General features: G+C 43.7%; 1 protein-coding gene across 3 annotated transcripts in view; it reads left to right on the top strand.

Annotated features, from left to right (window-relative positions):
- Positions 1-311: 311 nt before the first annotated feature.
- Positions 312-26,139, top strand: part of LOC138770765 (beta-1,3-galactosyltransferase 5-like) — a 107,743-nt gene continuing 81,915 nt past the window's right edge. Inside the window, exon 1 of one of the 3 annotated variants that reach the window (XM_069949990.1) lies at positions 312-386. In XM_069949990.1, coding sequence (XP_069806091.1) covers positions 341-386 — 46 coding nt within the window. In that variant the 5' untranslated portion in view covers positions 312-340. Of the gene's footprint in view, positions 387-3,653; positions 3,735-3,827; positions 3,938-26,139 lie in introns of those variants that run through there. The other 2 variants (XM_069949998.1, XM_069950006.1) reach the window with 2 other exon arrangements.

Genomic DNA, 26,139 nt, shown 5'->3' with positions numbered 1-26,139 from the left:
TTCGAAACGCAGTTTGAACGGAGTCTGTGCGCAAGGTGGTTCGGGCTGTATTACGCGCATAAAAATGGCTGGAAGAAGAAACGGAAGAAACGGAAGAAGAAGACGGATTACAATATAGGGATTTTCAAGCACTATAATTAGGATTTTCTATAATATATAGGACTTGTATGTATGTATATATATATATATATATATATATATATATATATATATATATATCACCAGCATATACTGCAGGGCTGTACAGAGGTCACTGACATCAATCCCTATCTTTATGTTGCAGAGGAAGATGGAGAAAATTCTCAAAACACAGGAAGAACATACCAGTCAGAAAATCTCTATGGTGGGATGTGACCCCCTGACGCCCGTGCTGCAGGGCAACAGAGGTAACTTCCAATCCAAAGTACTGCCCTTACTCCTCCCCGAGACGGGCCCAACCTATATACCCATTTCCGAGACAGGCCCCACCTATATATCCCTCCCTGTCTACAGCTCCTCACCTATATACCCCTCCCTATCTACAGCTCCCCGCCTATATACCCCTCCCCATCTACAGCTTCTTACCTATATACCCCTCCCCATCTACATCTCCTCCATAACATCTACATCTACAGCTCCTCCATAACATCTACATCTACATCTCCTCCATAACATCTACATCTACATCTCCTCCATAACATCTACATCTCCTCCATAACATCTACATCTCCTCCATAACATCTACAGCTCCTCCATAACATCTACATCTACAGCTCCTCCATAACATCTACAGCTCCTCCATAACATCTACATCTCCTCCATAACATCTACAGCTTCTCCATAACATCTACAGCTCCTCCATAACATCTACATCTCCTCCATAACATCTACATCTCCTCCATAACATCTACATCTCCTCCATAACATCTACAGCTCCTCCATAACATCTACATCTCCTCCATAACATCTACATCTCCTCCATAACATCTACATCTACATCTCCTCCATAACATCTACAGCTCCTCCATAACATCTACATCTACATCTCTTCCACAACATCTACATCTCCTCCATAATATCTACATCTACATCTCCTCCATAACATCTACATCTACATCTCCTCCATAATATCTACATCTACAGCTCCTCCATAACATCTACATCTACATCTCCTCCATAACATCTACATCTCCTCCATAACATCTACAGCTCCTCCATAACATCTACATCTCCTCCATAACATCTACATCTCCTCCATAACATCTACATCTCCTCCATAACATCTACAGCTCCTCCATAACATCTACATCTCCTCCATAACATCTACATCTCCTCCATAACATCTACATCTCCTCCATAACATCTACATCTACAGCTCCTCCATAACATCTACATCTCCTCCATAACATCTACATCTCCTCCATAACATCTACATCTACATCTCCTCCATAACATCTACATCTCCTCCATAACATCTACATCTCCTCCATAACATCTACATCTCCTCCATAACATCTACATCTACATCTCCTCCATAACATCTACAGCTCCTCCATAACATCTACATCTCCTCCATAACATCTACATCTACATCTCCTCCATAACATCTACATCTCCTCCATAACATCTACATCTCCTCCATAACATCTACATCTACAGCTCCTCCATAACATCTACATCTACAGCTCCTCCATAACATCTACATCTCCTCCATAACATCTACAGCTCCTCCATAACATCTACAGCTCCTCCATAACATCTACATCTACAGCTCCTCCATAACATCTACATCTCCTCCATAACATCTACATCTCCTCCATAACATCTACATCTCCTCCATAACATCTACATCTCCTCCATAATATCTACATCTACATCTCCTCCATAACATCTACATCTCCTCCATAACATCTACATCTACATCTCCTCCATAACATCTACATCTCCTCCATAACATCTACATCTCCTCCATAACATTTACAGCTCCTCCATAACATCTACATCTACAGCTCCTCCATAACATCTACATCTCCTCCATAACATCTACATCTCCTCCATAACATCTACATCTCCTCCATAACATCTACATCTCCTCCATAACATCTACATCTACATCTCCTCCATAACATCTACATCTCCTCCATAACATCTACATCTCCTCCATAACATCTACATCTCCTCCATAACATCTACATCTCCTCCATAACATCTACATCTCCTCCATAACATCTACAGCTCCTCCATAACATCTACTTCTACATCTCCTCCATAACATCTACATCTACAGCTCCTCCATAACATCTACATCTCCTCCATAACATCTACAGCTCCTCCATAACATCTACATCTCCTCCATAACATCTACATCTCATCCATAACATCTACAGCCCCTCCATAACATCTACATCTCCTCCATAACATCTACAGCTCCTCCATAACATCTCCTCCATAACATCTACATCTCCTCCATAACATCTACATCTACAGCTCCTCCATAACATCTACAGCTCCTCCATAACATCTACATCTCCTCCATAACATCTACATCTCCTCCATAACATCTACATCTCCTCCATAACATCTACATCTCCTCCATAACATCTACATCTCCTCCATAACATCTACATCTCCTCCATAACATCTACATCTCCTCCATAACATCTACATCTACATCTCCTCCATAACATCTACATCTCCTCCATAACATCTACATCTCCTCCATAACATCTACATCTCCTCCATAACATCTACATCTCCTCCATAACATCTACATCTCCTCCATAACATCTACAGCTCCTCCATAACATTTACTTCTACATCTCCTCCATAACATCTACATCTACAGCTCCTCCATAACATCTACATCTCCTCCATAACATCTACAGCTCCTCCATAACATCTACATCTCCTCCATAACATCTACATCTCATCCATAACATCTACAGCCCCTCCATAACATCTACATCTCCTCCATAACATCTACAGCTCCTCCATAACATCTCCTCCATAACATCTACATCTCCTCCATAACATCTACATCTACATCTCCTCCATAACATCTACATCTCCTCCATAACATCTACATCTACATCTCCTCCATAACATCTACATCTCCTCCATAACATCTACATCTACATCTCCTCCATAACACCTACATCTCCTCCATAACATCTACATCTCCTCCATAACATCTACATCTACATCTCCTCCATAACATCTACATCTACATCTCCTCCATAACATCTACATCTACATCTCCTCCATAACATCTACAGCTCCTCCATAACATCTACATCTCCTCCATAACATCTACATCTCCTCCATAACATCTACATCTACATCTCCTCCATAACATCTACATCTCCTCCATAACATCTACATCTACAGCTCCTCCATAACATCTACAGCTCCTCCATAACATCTACATCTACATCTCCTCCATACCATTTGCAGCCCCCCTATATCATTGCCTGTGCTGCAGCAGAACAGAGGGGGTTGTGTAGATGTTCGTTGTCCTCCTAGTAAATGTCTCTGTATCTTTTCTCCGGCCCGTACTTGTTGGCGCTCTGATAAGACGCCGGTGCAGGTTAATATTTGCAGTTGTGGGCGGTGTGATAACAGGGTGGGGATGCACTGACTTTCACTATTAGGGTGTTAATTCTATACGTGCTCATTGGGCTTCACCTTGTGGTTTCCGTTCCTGGTTATGTGGAAGTTACGGGGACTTTTATGAAACTATGACCAACGCGTTTCCTGTAAGTAGCCAAAGAGGAAATGTGACTCTTATTGTGAATTGCCTGCAGGTCCAGACACAGATGAGGGGTGTAGTTCGGGCTCCTGCTTGGAGTTACCACGATCGATGCTTGGGGATGGTGACATACGTGGGGCCTAAGGATGCAGTCACACATACTGGACTGAACCACAAGTGTCCCTCTTTGGCCGTCTTAAAAGTTGGGAGGTATGGATAGGGGGCAGCTGGGACAGACTGGGGAAGACTGGAGCAGACTGGGGGTGACTGGGGCTTACTGAGGGTGACTGAAGCAGACTGGGGGGAAACTAGGGGTGACTGGAGCAGACTAGGGCAGTGACGGGAACAGACTTGGGGAAACTAAAGCAGACTGGGGGAGATATGGGGTAGCTGGGGAAGACTGGGACAGACTGGGGTGTGTGGCTGGGGCAGACTGGGGTGTGTGGCTGGGGCAGACTGGGGTGTGTGGCTGGGGCAGACTGGGGTGTGTGGCTGGGGCAGACTGGGGTGTGTGGCTGGGGCAGACTGGGGTGTGTGGCTGGGGCAGACTGGGGTGTGTGGCTGGGGCAGACTGGGGTGTGTGGCTGGGGCAGACTGGGGGGGTGACTGGAGAATACTGGGGGGTGACTGGAGAAGACTGGGGGGCGGGGGGGACTGGAACAGACTGGGGCTTTACCTCCTTCAGCATCATCCCCCTCATGTGGGCCCCTCAGTATACCACCAGTATAATACAGTGAGGTGTGACTGGTATATACTGGTATATAATCCCCTCATGTGACCCCTCAGTATACCACCAGTATAATACAGTGAGATGTGACTGGTATATACTGGTATATAACCCCCTAATGTGGGCTCCTCAGTATACCACCAGTATAATACAGTGAGGTGTGACTGGTATATACTGGTATATAATCCCCTCATGTGGGCCCCTCAGTATACCACCAGTATAATACAGTGAGGTGTGACTGGTATATACTGGTATATAATCCCCTCATGTGGGCCCCTCAGTATACCACCAGTATAATACAGTGAGGTGTGACTGGTATATACTGGTATATAATCCCCTTATGTGGCCCCTCAGTATACCACCAGTATAATACAGTGAGGTGTGACTGGTATATACTGGTATATAATCCCCTAATGTGGGCCCCTCAGTATACCACCAGTATAATACAGTGAGGTGTGACTGGTATATACTGGTATATAACCCCCTAATGTGGGCCCCTCAGTTTACTACCAGTATAATACAGTAAGGTGTGACTGGTATATACTGGTATATAATCAGGCTCATGTGGGCTCCCCACCATTACCTGCTCCCTGCAGCACACGGCCATCTTCATCCATCAGGCTCTTCTAGCCCAGAGGCAGGAGAGGTGTCCCTGCCCAACCCTGTAGCTGGGAGGAGAGAGCGGCCTCTAGTGGCTGGAGGCAGAATATACAGCCAATACTGACAGCTGTACTTCTTAGGCTTATGGATTTTCATTGGGAGCCGTCACAGGGGCCGTGCTTCCCAGGACATACCCGGGACAGTCCCGGCAAAATCGGCACTGTTGGCAACTATAGTATGGTATAATATTGTTTGGTATGTATTATGGGTGGTGTATTGTGTATAGTACTGTATGTTGGGGATGATATATATGCTATGTATTATATATTGTGTATAGTGTATAGTATGTTGGGGATGATATATATGCTATGTATTATGGATGGTATATAGTGTATAGTATGTTGGGGATGATATATATACTATGTATTATGGATGGTATATAGTGTATAGTATGTTGGGTATGATATATATACTATGTATTATGGATGGTATATAGTGTATAGTATGTTGGGTATGATATATATACTATGTATTATGGATGGTATATTTTGTATAGTGTATAGTATGTTGGGGATGATATATATACTATGTATTATGGATGGTATATAGTATGTTGGGGATGATATATATGCTATGTATTATGGATGGTATATAGTGTATAGTATGTTGGGGATGATATATATGCTATGTATTATGGATGGTATATAGTGTATAGTATGTTGGGGATGATATATATACTATGTATTATGGATGGTATATAGTGTATAGTATGTTGGGTATGATATATATACTATGTATTATGGATGGTATATAGTGTGTAGTATGTTGGGGATGATATATATACTATGTATTATGGATGGTATATAGTGTATAGTGTATAGTATGTTGGGGATGATATATATACTATGTATTATGGATAGTATATAGTGTATAGTATGTTGGGGATGATATATATGCTATGTATTATGGATGGTATTTAGTGTATAGTATGTTGGGGATGATATATATACTATGTATTATGGATGGTATATTTTGTATAGTGTATAGTATGTTGGGGATGATATATATACTATGTATTATGGATGGTATATAGTATGTTGGGGATGATATATATGCTATGTATTATGGATGGTATATAGTGTATAGTATGTTGGGGATGATATATATGCTATGTATTATGGATGGTATATAGTGTATAGTATGTTGGGGATGATATATATACTATGTATTATGGATGGTATATAGTGTGTAGTATGTTGGGGATGATATATATACTATGTATTATGGATGGTATATAGTGTATAGTGTATAGTATGTTGGGGATGATATATATACTATGTATTATGGATGGTATATAGTATGTTGGGGATGATATATATGCTATGTATTATGGATGGTATATAGTGTATAGTATGTTGGGGATGATATATATGCTATGTATTATGGATGGTATATAGTGTGTAGTATGTTGGGGATGATATATATACTATGTATTATGGATAGTATATAGTGTATAGTATGTTGGGGATGATATATATGCTATGTATTATGGATGGTATTTAGTGTATAGTATGTTGGGGATGATATATATACTATGTATTATGGATGGTATATTTTGTATAGTGTATAGTATGTTGGGGATGATATATATACTATGTATTATGGATGGTATATAGTGTGTAGTATGTTGGGGATGATATATATACTATGTATTATGGATGGTATATAGTGTATAGTATGTTGGGTATGATATATATACTATGTATTATGGATGGTATATAGTGTGTAGTATGTTGGGGATGATATATATACTATGTATTATGGATGGTATATAGTGTATAGTATGTTGGGGATGATATATACTATGTATTATGGATGGTATATTTTGTATAGTGTATAGTATGTTGGGGATGATATATATACTATGTATTATGGATGGTATATAGTGTATAGTGTATAGTATGTTGGGGATGATATATATGCTATGTATTATGGATGGTATATAGTGTATAGTATGTTGGGGATGATATATATGCTATGTATTATGGATGGTTTTTAGTGTATAGTATGTTGGGGATGATATATATGCTATGTATTATGGATGGTATATAGTGTGTAGTATGTTGGGGATGATATATATACTATGTATTATGGATAGTATATAGTGTATAGTATGTTGGGGATGATATATACTATGTATTATGGATGGTATATTTTGTATAGTGTATAGTATGTTGGGGATGATATATATACTATGTATTATGGATGGTATATAGTGTATAGTGTATAGTATGTTGGGGATGATATATATGCTATGTATTATGGATGGTATATAGTGTATAGTATGTTGGGGATGATATATATGCTATGTATTATGGATGGTATATAGTGTATAGTATGTTGGGGATGATATATATACTATGTATTATGGATAGTGTATAGTGTATAGTATGTTGGGGATGATATATATGCTATGTATTATGGATGGTATATAGTGTATAGTATGTTGGGGATGATATATATACTATGTATTATATATAGTGTATAGTACAGTATGTTGGGGATGATATATATGCTATGTATTATGGATGGTATATAGTATATAGTGTATAGTATGTTGGGGATGATATATATGCTATGTATTATATATTGTGTATAGTATGTTGGGGATGATATATACTATGTATTATGGATGGTATATAGTGTATAGTGTATAGTATGTTGGGGATGATATATACTATGTATTATGGATGGTATATAGTGTATAGTATGTTGGGGATGATATATGCTATGTATTATGGATAATGTATAGTGTATAGTATGTTGGGGATGATATATATGCTATGTATTATGGATGGTATATAGTGTATAGTATGTTGGGGATGATATATATGCTATGTATTATGGATGGTATATAGTGTATAGTATGTTGGGGATGATATATATACTATGTATTATGGATGGTGTATAGTGTATAGTATGTTGGGGATGATATATATGCTATGTATTATGGATAATGTATAGTGTATAGTATGTTGGGGATGATATATACTATGTATTATGGATGGTATATAGTGTATAGTATGTTGGGGATGATATATATGCTATGTATTATGGATGGTATATAGTGTATAGTATGTTGGGGATGATATATATGCTATGTATTATATATTGTGTATAGTATGTTGGGGATGATATATATGCTATGTATTATATATTGTGTATAGTATGTTGGGGATGATATATATGCTATGTATTATGGATGGTGTATAGTGTATAGTATGTTAGGGATGATATATATATACTATGTATTATGGATGGTATATAGTGTATAGTGTATAGTATGTTGGGGATGATATAAATGCTATGTATTATGGATGGTATATAGTGTATAGTATGTTGGGGATGATATAAATGCTATGTATTATGGATGGTATATAGTGTATAGTATGTTGGGGATGATATATATGCTATGTATTATGGATGGTATATAGTGTATAGTGTATAGTATGTTGGGGATGATATATATGCTATGTATTATGCTTGGTATATTGTGTTGTATACGGTGTGTACATTGCGGTGGTTTATATACCTCTCGGTAACACCTTTTCTCCCTCTATAAATCTGGCGCTGGTGGTGTTTATAGCCGGGATGTGGTCACGCTCTGAGGAGTCCTCCCTTTGTATGTAGATCGGTCGGGAGGATTGTTGTGCTTCTTGTTGGTCTTTCAGGATGTGTTGGTGAATAGATCCTTGTCCGTGTAACGTTACAGGTGAGCTCCTCTTTCCTATGCCGCCGGGATAAGGACCCTTGTTGCTTTGTAGGATGGCGGTGGGAGTCCATCCTGCTGGACATGTAAGCTCTACTTATCCCACCTCTACAACGTTTATCCTTAGTGGGAAGGTCAGTGATCTCTGTGAGTATGGTCAGGAGGAATCATGGTGGTGGTGGGGAGATCTCTGGTGAGTATGGAGTGAGGCACTCAGGATAGGTATGGTGGTCATAGGACTATGGTCAGGAGGAATCATGGTGGTGGTGGTGAGGGGTCTGGTGAGTAGGAGTGAGGCACTCAGGATAGGTATGGTGGTCATGTGACTATGGTCTGGAGGAGTCATGGTGGGAAGTTGCCTGGTGAGTATGGAGTGAGGCACTCAGGATAGGTATGGTGGGTAAAGGACTATGGTCAGGAGGAGTCATGGTGGGGAGGTCGCTAGTGAGTATCTAGTGAGGCACTCAGGGTAGGTATGGTGGTTATAGGACTATGGTCAGGAGGAGTCATAGTGGGAAGGTGTCTTGTGAGTATGGAGTGAGGAACTTAGGATAGGTATGGTGGTCATAGGACTATGGTCTGGAGGAGTCATGGTGGGGAGGTCACTGGTGAGTATGGAGTGAGGCACTCAGGATAGGTATGGTGGTTATAGGACTATGGTCAGGAGAAATCATAGTGGGAAGGTGTCTTGTGAGTATGGAGTGAGGAACTTAGGATAGGTATGGTGGTCATAGGACTATGGTCTGGAGGAGTCATGGTGGGGAGGGGTCTGGTGAGTATGGAGTGAGGCACTCAGGATAGGTATGGTGGTCATAGGACTATGGTCTGGAGGAGTCATGGTGGGGAGGTGTCTGGTGAGTATGGAGTGAGGTCTGATCTGGAGGAGTCATGGTGGGGAGGTGTCTGGTGAGTATGGAGTGAGGCACTCAGGATAGGTATGGTGGTTATAGGACTATCGTCAGGAGGAGTCATGGTGGGAAGGTCAGAGGTCTGTGGTGAGTATGTAGTGAGGCACTCAGGATAGGTATGGTGATTATAGGACTATTATAAGTAAAATATATGATGAATAATAAGATAAGGATCCCATATAGTCACATACTTAAAGACATCCGATCCCAGGAACCACACTGGTTACTTCAAAACATCCGATCCTCCTCTCCAAACCTAGGACAGTATCAGGCGCAGGTCCAAGATAGGCATTAAAAGTGATGATAAAAAAGTTTTTATTTGTTAAAAAACAACGCGTTTGCCGACTTCTTTCTCAAGTGTTTACCACTTGAGAAACACTTGAGAAAGAAGTCGGCACGACTTCGAAACGCGTTGTGTTTTAACAAATAAAAACTTTTTTATCATCACTTTTAATGCCTATCTTGGACCTGGGCCTGATACTATCCTAGGTTCGGAGAGGAGGATGGGATGTTTTGAAGTAACCAGTGTGGTTCCTGGGAGTGGCTGCGTTCATTTACTTACACGCTACTACTGAGAGTTGTGCCTTACATTTGCACAACTCCTTCAGGTGAGAATCTCCAATCTCTCTGACATAATTTTTTTACGTGGATATCACACTATGGAGCGCTGTTCACATTTGTATCTACATACTTAAAGAGATTTAGGTTATGGCATCCTATATCAGGATCAGTAGGATTATTGTGTCCTATATCAGGATCAGTAGGATTATTGTGTCCTATATCAGGGTCAGCAGGTGTATGGCGTCCTATATCAGGATCAGTAGGATTATGGCGTCCTATATCAGGGTCAGTAGGATTATTGTGTCCTATATCAGGGTCAGCAGGATTATTGTGTCCTATATCAGGGTCAGCAGGATTATTGTGTCCTATATCAGGATCAGTAGGATTATTGTGTCCTATATCAGGATCAGTAGGATTATTGTGTCCTATATCAGGATCAGCAGGTGTATGGCGTCCTATATCAGGATCAGTAGGATTATTGTGTCCTATCTCAGGGTCAGCAGGTGTATGGCGTCCTATCTCAGGGTCAGCAGGTGTATGGCGTCCTATCTCAGGGTCAGCAGGTGTATGGCGTCCTATCTCAGGGTCAGCAGGTGTATGGCGTCCTATCTCAGGGTCAGCAGGTGTATGGCGTCCTATATCAGGGTCAGCAGGTTATGGCGTCCTATCTCAGGGTCAGCAGGATTATGGCGTCCTATCTCAGGGTCAGCAGGTGTATGGCGTCCTATATCAGGATCAGTAGGATTATGGCGTCCTATCTCAGGGTCAGCAGGTTATGGCGTCCTATCTCAGGGTCAGCAGGATTATGGCGTCCTATATCAGGATCAGTATGATTATTGTGTCCTATATCAGGATCAGTAGGATTATGGTGTCCTATATCAGGGTCAGCAGGATTATGGCGTCCTATATCAGGGTCAGCAGGATTATGGCGTCCTATATCAGGGTCAGCAGGATTATGGCCTCCTATATCAGGGTCAGCAGGTGTATGGCGTCCTATATCAGGGTCAGCGGGTGTATGGCGTCCTATCTCAGGGTCAGCAGGTGTATGGCGTCCTATCTCAGGGTCAGCAGGATTATGGCGTCCTATATCAGGGTCAGCAGGATTATGGCCTCCTATATCAGGGTCAGCAGGTGTATGGCGTCCTATATCAGGGTCAGCGGGTGTATGGCGTCCTATCTCAGGGTCAGCAGGTGTATGGCGTCCTATCTCAGGGTCAGCAGGTGTATGGCGTCCTATCTCAGGGTCAGCAGGTGTATGGCGTCCTATATCAGGGTCAGTAGGATTATGGCGTCCTATATCAGGGTCAGCAGGATTATGGCGTCCTATCTCAGGGTCAGCAGGATTATGGTGTCCTATCTCAGGGTCAGCAGGTGTATGGCGTCCTATATCAGGATCAGTAGGATTATGGCATCCTATATTAGGATCAGTAGGATTATGGTGTCCTATATCAGGGTCAGTAGGTTATGGCGTCCTATCTCAGGGTCAGCAGGTTATGGCGTCCTATCTCAGGGTCAGCAGGTGTATGGCGTCCTATATCAGGGTCAGCAGGATTATGGCGTCCTATATCAGGGTCAGCAGGATTATGGCGTCCTATCTCAGGGTCAGCAGGATTATGGCGTCCTATCTCAGGGTCAGCAGGATTATAGCGTACTATCTCAGGGTCAGCAGGTGTATGGTGTCCTATCTCAGGGTCAGCAGGTGTATGGCGTCCTATCTCAGGGTCAGCAGGATTATGGCGTCCTATCTCAGGGTCAGCAGGTGTATGGCGTCCTATCTCAGGGTCAGCAGGTGTATGGCATCCTATCTCAGGGTCAGCAGGTGTATGGCGTCCTATCTCAGGGTCAGCAGGATTATGGCCTCCTATCTCAGGGTCAGCAGGTGTATGGCGTCCTATATCAGGGTCAGCAGGTGTATGGCGTCCTATCTCAGGGTCAGTATGATTATGGGGTCCTATCTCAGGGTCAGCAGGTGTATGGCGTCCTATCTCAGGGTCAGCAGGTGTATGGCGTCCTATATCAGGGTCAGCAGGTGTATGGCGTCCTATCTCAGGGTCAGCAGGTGTATGGCGTCCTATCTCAGGATCAGTAGGATTATGGCGTCCTATCTCAGGGTCAGCAGGTTACGGCGTCCTATCTGAGGGTCAGTAGGATTATGGCGTCCTATCTCAGGGTCAGCAGGTGTATGGCGTCCTATCTCAGGGTCAGCAGGTGTATGGCCTACTATCTCAGGGTCAGCAGGATTATGGTGTCCTATCTCAGGGTCAGCAGGTGTATGGCGTCCTATCTCAGGGTCAGCAGGTGTATGGCGTCCTATCTCAGGGTCAGCAGGTGTATGGTGTCCTATATCAGGGTCAGCAGGATTATGGCGTCCTATATCAGGGTCAGTAGGATTATGGCGTCCTATATCAGGGTCAGCAGGATTATGGCGTCCTATATCAGGGTCAGCAGGATTATGGCGTCCTATATCAGGGTCAGCAGGATTATGGCGTCCTATATCAGGGTCAGCAGGATTATGGCGTCCTATATCAGGGTCAGCAGGTGTATGGCGTCCTATCTCAGGGTCAGCAGGATTATGGCGTCCTATCTCAGGGTCAGCAGGTGTATGGCGTCCTGTCTCAGGGTCAGCAGGTGTATGGCGTCCTATCTCAGGGTCAGCAGGTGTATGGCGTCCTATATCAGGGTCAGCAGGATTATGGCCTCCTATATAAAAAAAAACAAAGTCTTTTCCTTGGTCCCTTACAAGGGTCCTGGCCTGAGCCTGGCCCTGGCTTCACTGCAGCAGGAACTGTGTCTTGTGTGTTACTCTGTCTAGTGAGTGAAACTAGAAGACCCCCCCCCCACCAGGAGATAACCTCCCTTTATAGGGGCATCTACATCTCCTAGTGATGGTGGTGGGGCTGTGTGTGCAAAAGAGAAAAAGAGGTAGGGCAGAAAAAGGTGGGAAACAGGCCGGCACCTGTGATTGGACATAAGAATAACATGTGACAGAAAACAGTTAACCCAGTGCATTCCTTTAGCTGTGCATAGAGAATACAGAAAGCGTAGTAGTGACACCTAGTGGGGAAAAACACAAAATACACTTTGACTATATCAAACTGTGGGAGCCTAGAACCAGTTACTTTCCCCAGGTTAGAAGCTTAGTGCTTGTGCTGGGACACTACACATACACTATAGCAGATCCCAGATACAATGTAAATCCAGACCCCAGACCCACAATACAAATCCACACCCACAAAATAAATCCATACACCAGACCAGACCCCAGGTCACACCCCCAATGTAACAGCTATACCTTAAATCACACCCACAATTTAAATCCAGAACCCAGACCCAACCCCAGAGTAAATCCAAACCCTGCACAAGACCCCAGACCCACAATATAAATCCATACCCCATCCAGACCCCAGACCCACAATATAAATCCAGACCCCAGACCCACAATATAAATCCATACCCCATCCAGACCCACAATATAAATCCAGACCCCAGACCCACAATATAAATCCAGACCCCAGACCCACAATATAAATCCAGACCCCAGACCCACAATATAAATCCAGACCCATACAGACCCCAGACCCACAATATAAATCCAGACCCCAGACCCACAATATAAATCCATACCTGTACCAGACCCCAGACCCACAATATAAATCCAGACCCATACAGACCCCAGACCCACAATATAAATCCAGACCCACAATACAAATCCAGACCCACAATACAAATCCAGACCCCAGACCCCAGACCCACAATACAAATCCAGACCCCAGACCCCAGACCCACAATACAAATCCAGACCCCAGACCCCAGACCCACAATACAAATCCAGACCCCAGACCCCAGACCCACAATACAAATCCAGACCCCAGACCCACAATATAAATCCAGACACCAGACTATGGTCAGGAGGATTCCTGGTGGGGAGGTCAGAGGTCTCTGGTGGGTGTGCAGTGAGACACGTAGGGTATATACAGTGGTTATAGGACTATGGTCAGTGTTACAGGATTATGAATATTAGTATATTATTACTATTAAATATTAATAATTAATATTCATCAATGAATGTTAATATCCTAAGGTGAATAATAATATTTCCAACTAAAAAATACCTCACCGATAACACTGGTCAACAGCCAAAAAGGTTCCGACATGAAAACAGTTGAACATAACTAATTTTGGGGGCTGAGATCGAAAATGATGTTCAAATTTTGAAATTGTCGGTAATTTTCCAGATATAGACGAACTTTCTATACTTCTCACAGCCTGTGATACAATACTGGGAAAAGTTTGCATCATCAGTATTACATCATCAACTGGTATATTGCATCATCTTAGAATGACCAACAGTTATGGTATAAGACTAGGTTCACACTGCGTTTTTGCTATCCGTCTTTTTCATCCGTTTTTTTGCGAAAAACAGATGAAAAAACAGATGCATTTGTGTGCATTCGTTTTGATCGGCTTTTCCCTTGACTTCCACTATAAAAACGGATCTTTTATTTTTTTTTTTTTTTTTTAATGTACTTAAAAGTAGGGACAACACACATTTTTGTGTCCATTAAAAAAAAGGATCCGTTTCGACCCGTTTTTTTTTTTTTTTTTTTTTTTATAATGGAAGTCAATGGAAAAACAGATCAAAACGGATGCACACAAATGCATCTGTTTTTCATCCGTTTTTTTGCAAAAAAAAAAAAAACGGATTAAAAAAAATGGATTACAAAAACTCAGTGTGAACCTAGCCCAAGGTATCGGGGTAAATGGAAGCCATCAATGCTTGCAGATTACTGTTGGACAGTTATCAGACACAATCCCATGTATGAATACAAAAGACAGGTGTAAATGCAGCGAGAAGCCATTGAATAAGGAGCGACATCCCAGAGGTCAATAAACAGAATTAGTGTGTAACAATTCTTGGATCTGCCTGTAAATTGTAGATGATTTCAGATAGAACTGAGTTTCCTATGAATATATTTCAGTTTATGATCAGTAACCGAGTTCCTTATGATGCAGAAGTAATAAATCTGTCGGCTATTATACTGTATCCTATACAAATCACAGTAACATGAGAACTCTCCCATATCAGAGAAACTAGAGACAATTCACACTTTTCCTTGTGATATTTGAATTCAGCCCAGAAAAATCATTAAGAAATGGAGAATTTTATTTCTGAACCAAACAACTTTTGAAAATTTGTTGACCAGTGTTATCCCTCCTGTGTCTATGCGTGTGGTATTATTATTATCCTGTCTATGCGTGTGGTATTATTATTATCCTGTGTCTATGCGTTTGGTATTATTATTATCCTGTCTATGCGTGTGGTATTATTAATATCCTGTGTCTATGCGTGTGGTATTATTAATATCCTGTCTATGCGTGTGGTATTATTATTATCCTGTGTCTATGCGTGTGGTATTATTAATATCCTGTCTATGCGTGTGGTATTATTATTATCCTGTCTATGCGTGTGGTATTATTAATATCCTGTGTCTATGCGTGTGGTATTATTAATATCCTGTCTATGCGTTTGGTATTATTATTATCCTGTGTCTATGCGTGTGGTATTATTAATATCCTGTCTATGCGTTTGGTATTATTAATATCCTGTGTCTATGCGTGTGGTATTATTAATATCCTGTCTATGCGTGTGGTATTATTATTATCCTGTCTATGCGTGTGGTATTATTAATATCCTGTGTCTATGCATGTGGTATTATTATTATCCTGTCTATGCGTGTGGTATTATTATTATCCTGTGTCTATGCGTGTGGTATTATTAATATCCTGTCTATGCGTTTGGTATTATTATTATCCTGTGTCTATGCGTTTGGTATTATTATTATCCTGTGTCTATGCGTGTGGTATTATTAATATCCTGTCTATGCGTGTGGTATTATTAATATCCTGTCTATGCGTGTGGTATTATTATTATCCTGTCTATGCGTGTGGTATTATTAATATCCTGTCTATGCGTGTGGTATTATTAATATCCTGTCTATGCGTGTGGTATTATTAATATCCTGTGTCTATGCGTGTGGTATTATTATTATCCTGTCTATGCGTGTGGTATTATTATTATCCTGTCTATGCGTGTGGTATTATTAATATCCTGTCTATGCGTGTGGTATTATTAATATCCTGTCTATGCGTGTGGTATTATTATTATCCTGTGTCTATGCGTGTGGTATTATTATTATCCTGTGTCTATGCGTGTGGTATTATTAATATCCTGTGTCTATGCGTGTGGTATTATTATTATCCTGTGTCTATGCGTGTGGTATTATTATTATCCTGTCTATGCGTGTGGTATTATTAATATCCTGTCTATGCGTGTGGTATTATTATTATCCTGTGTCTATGCGTGTGGTATTATTAATATCCTGTCTATGCGTGTGGTATTATTATTATCCTGTGTCTATGCGTGTGGTATTATTAATATCCTGTGTCTATGCGTGTGGTATTATTATTATCCTGTCTATGCGTGTGGTATTATTATTATCCTGTGTCTATGCGTGTGGTATTATTATTATCCTGTCTATGCGTGTGGTATTATTAATATCCTGTGTCTATGCGTGTGGTATTATTAATATCCTGTGTCTATGCGTGTGGTATTATTAATATCCTGTCTATGCGTGTGGTATTATTATTATCCTGTCTATGCGTGTGGTATTATTAATATCCTGTCTATGCGTGTGGTATTATTATTATCCTGTGTCTATGCGTGTGGTATTATTAATATCCTGTGTCTATGCGTGTGGTATTATTAATATCCTGTGTCTATGCGTGTGGTATTATTAATATCCTGTGTCTATGCGTGTGGTATTATTATTATCCTGTGTCTATGCGTGTGGTATTATTATTATCCTGTCTATGCGTGTGGTATTATTAATATCCTGTCTATGCGTGTGGTATTATTATTATCCTGTGTCTATGCGTGTGGTATTATTAATATCCTGTGTCTATGCGTGTGGTATTATTATTATCCTGTCTATGCGTGTGGTATTATTAATATCCTGTGTCTATGCGTGTGGTATTATTATTATCCTGTCTATGCGTGTGGTATTATTAATATTCTGTGTCTATGCGTGTGGTATTATTATTATCCTGTCTATGCGTGTGGTATTATTATTATCCTGTGTCTATGCGTGTGGTATTATTATTATCCTGTCTATGCGTGTGGTATTATTATTATCCTGTCTATGCGTGTGGTATTATTATTATCCTGTGTCTATGCGTGTGGTATTATTAATATCCTGTCTATGCGTGTGGTATTATTAATATCCTGTCTATGCGTGTGGTATTATTAATATCCTGTCTATGCGTGTGGTATTATTAATATCCTGTCTATGCGTGTGGTATTATTAATATCCTGTGTCTATGCGTGTGGTATTATTAATATCCTGTCTATGCGTGTGGTATTATTAATATCCTGTCTATGCGTGTGGTATTATTAATATCCTGTCTATGCGTGTGGTATTATTAATATCCTGTCTATGCGTGTGGTATTATTAATATCCTGTCTATGCGTGTGGTATTATTAATATCCTGTCTATGCGTGTGGTATTATTAATATCCTGTCTATGCGTGTGGTATTATTAATATCCTGTCTATGCGTGTGGTATTATTAATATCCTGTCTATGCGTGTGGTATTATTAATATCCTGTCTATGCGTGTGGTATTATTAATATCCTGTCTATGCGTGTGGTATTATTAATATCCTGTGTCTATGCGTGTGGTATTATTATTTTTTTTTTTTTTTGTTATTCAAATGCTTTATTAGAAAACATCATCGGGTACAAACCTAAGTATACATTGGCATGGCACGTAAACAGTACATAAAGAACGACGTTATGCGGCTATGAATCGGATAGTTACATAAATAACTCTATGTTGAAAAGTAGTACGGAGTCCCCAATATAGGGGTCATGATCCATAGGACCCAGCGGGTGAAACAGCCATAGTATCTTTTAGTACACAACGTCGTAAATCGACTAGCTATATACCCAGTACAAAAGAACTCAAACACAGCAAAACTGAAGTTAGGTGTAAAGTACAGTAGAAAGAAGAAAAGGTAGAAGATACCAGCACAGTCCCCGGGAGGGGTAGGGAAGGAGAGAGGGCCCGGTCCAAGTAGAATCCACTAAGAGAGCGACCATACATGTTTGGAGTACAGCAGTGCTATGTGCCAGCCGGAGGCGACCCGTATGAGCGGTATCGGGGGGTGTCCATGAATGCCATCCATAGCGCCCACATGGCCGTAGTGGTTGGGGGCGCGCCCATATGTTCCGCCCTAAGCTCCTCCATACGATGGAGGTGCTGAATTTCTGCAAACCAGTCAGAGACTGAGGGTGGGGTCTCCGACTTCCATTTCCCAGGTATCACGGTCCTGGCTGCCAAGAGTAAGAAGCGAGTGATGCCCTTTCTACACTGCGAGAGAGTGCCCGGAATCATTGTAAGTAGATAAGTGGAGGGATGATTTGGGAGGGACACTCCAGCTATCTCACGAATCAAGTCTGCAACTGCCCCCCAAAAGCTTGTTAACTTCGAGCATCCCCACCAGATATGGCTCATTGTACCCGGGCTGTGTCCGCATCGCCAGCACAGCTCCGACACTGATGGATAGTAGGAGTGCAGTAAAGTCGGCACCCTGTACCATCGCGCCATCACCTTAAAATTAGTCTCCTGGGCCTTACAAGCCACCGATGCCTTATGGCAGAGAAAAAAGGCTTTCTCCCATTCGGTTTTCGAAAAGGTCTGATTCAATTCCAATTCCCAGCCCACCTGGTACGGTAACTTGACATCCGGAGATGGCTGCGTCAAGAGGGTATAAACCAGCGAGACTACATGGGTAGGCGCTTCTATCAATGCACAAAGCTCCTCAAAAGGCAGCAGGTCTCTATGTAGTCGCAGCGAGCGAATTGAAGTGTTATAAAAATGTTGTAGCTGCAAATATTGCCAGTCATAACGCTGGGAGCGAACAGGTTCAGGAATCAGCGCCTCCAGGGGCAGCAGAGCTGAAGCTGTAGTAACCTGGCGAAATAGGAACCTGCTGTCCAGTGAGCGCAATAGAAAGTCCGCGCCAAGTGAGCCGGGAGGGAAATCAGGGTTGTTGAGGATCGGGGTGAAGGGACCATCGGGAGTAAAAAGCAGTGTCTGAGCCTGCTTCCCACGAAAGATAGACAAGGATGTGTGAGTAATCAGGGGTATGCGTCTCAGCGTCACAGTACACCAAGCAGCCGGACGTACCCAAAGAGCAGAGGGGAGGGCAAATCTGGAGAGGGATTGTTCCAGTTGTACCCAGAGTTTGGTCGAGGAGTGGTGGAAAGCATCCAATGTCCGGGCTGCAGCTGCCGCTAAGTAATACTTATACGGGTCAGGAAGTGCTAAGCCACCATGCATCTTCGCCAAGGTCAGGGTACTTCTCGCTATTCTAGGATGGGACCTCATCCAAACAAACCGCGAAAACATTCTGGAGACTGCTAAGAAGAAGGCCCTAGGAAGGACGATAGGTATCGTCTGAAACAAGTATAGTAGGCGCGGGAGTAGGTTCATTTTAATAATATTTATCCGCCCTAACCAGGAAAAGTCTTTACGGTCCCATTTAGCGAGATCACCTTTCAAATTAGCCAGGAGTGGGGCGAAATTTAAATCATGCAATTGGGATAAGTCTGCTGGAACATGGATACCCAGATATTTAAAAGAAGTGTCGGACCATACAAAAGGGAAGCGGCGGCGCAGCGCAGAAATTTCATCTCGCGGGAGAGTTACCCCCAAGGCCACACATTTGGTGAGGTTTATTTTGTGATTGCACACGATACCAAATTCGTGCAGGGCAGACATGAGTGCTGGCAGGGAGGTATTAGGATGCGTGACATACAGCAATAGGTCGTCTGCAAATGCAGAGCACTTAAAATGCAGGTCCCCCACCCGTATCCCTGTGATGTTAGCATCCTGGCGGATGGCCTGTAGGAGGTGCTCCATTGCCAGAACATACAGTGTCGGGGACAAGGGGCATCCCTGCCTGGTGCCGTTTCGTATAAGAAACGGCTCCGATAGGGCTCCATTCACTCTAAGCTGTGCCGAGGGGTTACTATATAGGGCTAAGATCCGATGGATCATCATTGGCCCCAGACCCATGTTGCGCAACACCCCCTCCAGGAACGGCCAACCCACCCGGTCGAAAGCCTTCTCCGCATCCAGTGAGAGCATCATGTAGGAGAGCTTGGTGAGACGAGCGTGATGAAGCAGAGAGAAAGTCTTCAACGTATTCTCTCGAGCTTCCCGAAGAGGGATAAATCCCACTTGATCCGGGTGGATTGTACGTCCCAGGAGGGGCGCCAGTCTGTTGGCCAATAATTTTGCATAAATTTTCGCGTCCGTGTTGATCAGGGAAATGGGCCTATAGCTAGGACAGAGGTTGGGATCCTTTCCATCTTTTGGGATAACCACTATATGCGCCCGCATAAATGACGGGGGCAGGGGGGATGTGGGTGATATGTTATTGAAGGCCGCTAGGAGGCATGGCGCAAGTGTCTCTTTCAGGGTTTTAAAAAATTTGGCCGTGTAGCCATCAGGGCCCGGACTTTTGCCCGACGGCATCGCCTTAAGGACGCCCGTCAGTTCCTCAATAGTAAAAGGGTCTTCCAGGGTTGCTATGCAATCGGGATCCAAGTCAGGTAGTTTAGTGCGAAGTATATACTCCTGCAACTTGACTGGCGTGGCTTCAGGATGGGGAGTTAAATTATACAGAGACTCGTAGTAGGCTCTGAAGGAGGCCAGAATGTCAGTTGTATAGCGCTGTATTGCACCGTCCCTGCCCTTGATAGACTGAATATATAGGGCTGCTCTTTTATCTCTTAGGGCCCTGGCCAACATTCTACCAGCCTTGTTTCCCTCGGCATAGAACCTACTCATGCAAACCTGTCGGAACCTCTGTTGCTTCTTATTTAACAGGGATGTGAGTTCGTGTCTAATCCGCAATAGGTCTCTATATGTCTCCTCCCTCAATGTGGCCTTGTGTGCAGTCTCCAGGTCGTGTAACTCAGTCAGCAAGCGCTTCAATTTGGCCGCCGCCTCCCTTTTAAGACGTGCGCCATGCCTAATAAGTACCCCTCTTAGGACACATTTTAAGGCGTCCCATTGCATCTGGGGGGAAGTAGAGTCATTTACATGGTCCACCTGGAAATTTTCTATCGCAGTGCGCAAGTCAACCAAGCACCCCGGGTCCCGCAATAAAGACTCATTCAACCTCCAGTTGTACGCTCCGCGAGGCAGGTCTGGCATAGCAAGACTACACAATATGGGAGCATGATCCGAGTGAAGGATACTGCCAATGGAGGCGGAGGAGACTCTAGGCAGGAGGTAGTGGTGCACAAAGATATAATCAATCCTACTGTATCTGTCATGTGGAGCGGAGTAGAAAGAGTAATCTCTGTCAGTAGAATGCTGCAACCGCCACACATCACAGAGCTGCAGGTTGTGAAGGGCCTTTCGAATCCTATTCAGCTTATTATGAGATAAGGAGGAGTGCCCTGAGGAAGTATCCAACCGTGGTTCAAGAGCCACATTAAAATCCCCACACAGGATAATGTTCCCCTGGGCATAAACGGTGAGGTCGTCCAGGACCTTAACCAAAAAGCTTTGTTGATTTGTATTAGGGGCGTAGACGTTAGCTACTGTATAGGGCCGGTCGGCTATCAGGCATCTGATAAATATGTACCGAGCTTCGGGGTCCACCTTAGTGTCGAGAATTTGGCAGGCTAGGGACTTATGGAAAAAGACTGCCACCCCCTTGGTCTTACTATTAGGGCTGCTGCTGTGATGCCATACAGGAAAATAACGTGATGAAATGGTAGGCATACTGGCCTGACTAAGATGCGTCTCTTGAAGGCATAAGATCTGCGCTCTCTGCTTGTGCATAGCGTATAGGACCTTGGCTCTCTTCTCCGGTACATTAAGCCCCTGAACATTCAGGGACACAATATTCATCAGCGCCATGGCCATGGGTGGTAGCTGATGACGGGGCGCCCAGGAGGCGAGAGGGGACTGTGCTGGTGGAAAGAGGGAGAAAAGTTAGAAAGACATAACAACATCAAACATACAGAAAAGCACCTTAAGAGAGGTTGCAAGGGAACTAACCATATCGGCAACAAGGCTGCCATTAACAGGCGGTGGGAACCCGCCGCTGTACCTATTGGGGGTGGGTACATATTGGCTAACTAAATAAAACAAGCTAACTGGGCAGAATCTACGTCGGGCTGACGTTAGTAAAATAACAGAAGTACAACTCAATGAAATTAGGGGTAAGCAAATGGAGAAGTATCGTGGGGCTAAATCCTACACTATGGAGGACTATAATACTATCATCATTATGACTGGTCAAGAAATGACATGCAAGGGGGGGACCGGGTTGCCAGTTCGGGTAACAGGGTCCCATTATCAAGCCTCAGATTCCGATCTGGAGGCACTGCGTCGTCTGCGGCGTGTCCGCTGCGGTCGGGGCGAAAGCTGCAGTGACCTTCTTCTGGACGTGGAGGGGCCTGCCTGCCAGGCAGCGACACTGGGGTCCTGCAGAACCCGTTCCCAATCTGAGAGAGACACCTCGGGAAGATCAAAGGCAGTCAGAAAGGCCCCCAAGTCCTCCGGGGTACGCAACGTGGCTGTGGTCTCACCCAGACGTGCAGTGAGGGCAAACGGGAAGCCCCATCTGTAGGGGATGTTCCGAGATTGCAGATGGGTAAGAAGTGGCTTTAGGGCCCCCCGCAGCTGCAGTGTGCGTCGTGACAAATCCGGGTAAAATTGCAGCTTGGCGCCATCAAAGTCTATCTCCGACTGTAAGCGAGCCCTCCGCATGATCTCCTCTTTCACTGCATAAAAATGCACTCTGCATATCACATCACGGGGCCTGTTGGGGTCAGCGCTTTGTGGTCGTAGCGCCCTATGAGCCCGATCGATTTCCAATGGAGCAGTAGGCGAGTTTCCCAGTAGCATGTTAAATATTCCAGTGAGCGTAGAAAGAAGATCAGGAGGGCGAGTAGCTTCCGGCAGACTTTTGATCCGAATATTGTTCCTCCTATTACGATTTTCCAGATCGTCTAGTTGAGAATAGAGGTACTGTTGCTGGGAGGCCTGAGAAGATACTTTCTCTTGCAGGTCAGAGAGGGAGTGCTGTACAGAGGCTTTAAACGACTCCAAGTCCTGTACTTTTGCTTGTAACGAGGATATGTCCGCCTGTACAACGCCTAGGTCTTTCCTCCAAGCACATTTCAAGTCAGAAGCCATTGACTCTAGGTCTGCTTTGGATGGCAATAGAGTTAACAGAGCCTGCAGTTCTGGATGCGCCCTCAGGGTGGCGGCAGCTTCCATGTGTTTCATGTTGAAGATAGGAGCAGGTGGTTGCTCAGGGAGAGATATGGAGGGGCCTGGCAGGTGTCCCACAGGACTGTCAGTCATAGCCAATGGTGACCCCAGATTGCAACTCTGCAGAGGATGGGGACCCCCAACTGGCAGGGTGAGCAGGGGTGATGCCGGTGTGTCTGCCTCTGAGACCGCTGCAGGGATGCTGGCTGTGCAGAGCCTATGGGGCAGGGATTGCTCTGCTGCAGGTTCTGTGGCCGGTGCCAGCGTTATTAGGGCAGGGGCGGCTGCAAGGCCCAACGATGGAGGGGATTGCTCCTCTGCACTGACCCCCGTTACAGTCCGGTGCGCCCTCGCGCTTGCTGGGGTCTCTCCCCTGTGAGCCCGTACCTCCACACCCTCCACACTGGCCGTCTCACCCTCCGCAACCACTTCCGGCCGCACAGGGAGCAATGGCGCCGGTCCGCCGCGCACTTCCGGTTCGGGCAGCTGTGTCGCCAAGCTCCGGTCCTGGCCGCCCCCAAGTCCCCGGCACCTGCTCCCGGGTGTAGCCGCCGCCTCCGTCACCAGCAAGCTCCTCCGGGCGCCGTCAGTCCGGCTGCGAAGTGCACGCTGACTCGCCGGCGTCTCTCCAGGCCAAGATGGCGCCCGACTCTCCTCCTCGCGCTCCGGGTCCTCCGGTAAGCTGGCCAGGGGGGAAAAATAGTTGGAAATCAGGGTGGGGGGTAGCTCTTTCGTCCCCGATGTTTTCCTGGCCACTCGGCGCTTTTTCAGCCCCATATAGTCTTAGTATGACCCCAAACTGTGTCAGCCCTAGCAGGAGCTCCTAGCCCATGCGACCAGTCTCCTCCATGCCAGGCTCCGCCCCCTCGTGTGGTATTATTATTATCCTGTGTCTATGCGTGTGGTATTATTAATATCCTGTCTATGCGTGTGGTATTATTAATATCCTGTCTATGCGTGTGGTATTATTAATATCCTGTGTCTATGCGTGTGGTATTATTATTATCCTGTGTCTATGCGTGTGGTATTATTATTATCCTGTGTCTATGCGTGTGGTATTATTAATATCCTGTCTATGCGTGTGGTATTATTAATATCCTGTCTATGCGTGTGGTATTATTAATATCCTGTGTCTATGCGTGTGGTATTATTATTATCCTGTGTCTATGCGTGTGGTATTATTAATATCCTGTCTATGCGTGTGGTATTATTAATATCCTGTCTATGCGTGTGGTATTATTAATATCCTGTCTATGCGTGTGGTATTATTAATATCCTGTGTCTATGCGTGTGGTATTATTATTATCCTGTGTCTATGCGTGTGGTATTATTAATATCCTGTCTATGCGTGTGGTATTATTATTATCCTGTCTATGCGTGTGGTATTATTAATATCCTGTGTCTATGCGTGTGGTATTAACCCTTTAAGGACATGGCCCATTTTCGTTTTTACGTTTTCGGTTTTTCCTCCTTGTGTTTAAAAGGTCATAGCACTTGCATTTTTCCACCTAGAAACCCACATGACCCCTTATTTCTTGCGTCACTATTTGTACTTTGCAATTACAGGCTGAATTTTTGCATAAAGTCACTGCGAAACCAGAAAAAAATTCAAAGTGTGGTGAAATTGAAAAAAAAAACGCATTTCTTTTATTTGGGGGGAATGTGTTTTTACGCCATTCGCCCTGGGGTAAAACTGACTTGTTATGCACGTTCCTCAAGTTGTTACGATTAAAACGATATATAACATGTATAACTTATATTGTATCTGATGGCCTGTAAAAAATTCAAACCGTTGTTAACCAATATACGTTCCTTAAAATCGCTCCATTCCCCGGCTTATAGCGCTTTTATCCTTTGGTCTATGGGTCTGTGTGAGGGGTTATTTTTTGCGCCATGATGTGATCTTTCTATCGGTACCTTGATTGCCCATATACGTCTTTTTGATCGCTTTTTATTACATTTTTTCTGGATTTGATGCGACCAAAAATGCGCAATTTTGCACTTTGGGATTTTTTTGCGCTGACGCCGTTTACCGTACGAGATCAGGAATGTGATTAATTAATAGTTCGGGCAATTACGCACGCGGCGATAGCAAACATGTTCATTTATTTATTTATTTGTTTACTTTTATTTAAAACCTGGGAAAAGGGGGGTGATTCAGACTTTTATTAGGGGAGGGGGCTTTTTACTATTAACAACACTTTATTTATTTTTTTTACACATATACTAGAAGCCCCCCTGGGGTTAGGGTTATTCCCCCTGGGGTTAGGGTTATTCCCCCCTGGGGTTAGGGTTATTCCCCCCCTGGGGTTAGGGTTATTCCCCCTGGGGGACTTCTAGTATATACACTGTGATCTCTCATTGAGATCTCTGCAGCATAGATATGCTGCAGAGATCCATGAGATCGGCACTCGTTTGCTTTCGGCTGCTGCAGCCGAAAACGAACGAGTGCCGAGCCGAGGACGGCGCCATCTTGGACGCGTCACC

The sequence above is a fragment of the Dendropsophus ebraccatus genome, chromosome 1, assembly GCF_027789765.1.
Source record: "Dendropsophus ebraccatus isolate aDenEbr1 chromosome 1, aDenEbr1.pat, whole genome shotgun sequence".
NCBI classification, from domain to species: domain Eukaryota; kingdom Metazoa; phylum Chordata; class Amphibia; order Anura; family Hylidae; genus Dendropsophus; species Dendropsophus ebraccatus.
The sequence above is the reverse complement of the archived record's forward strand: the minus strand, read 5'-3'. Positions and strand labels throughout refer to the sequence as shown.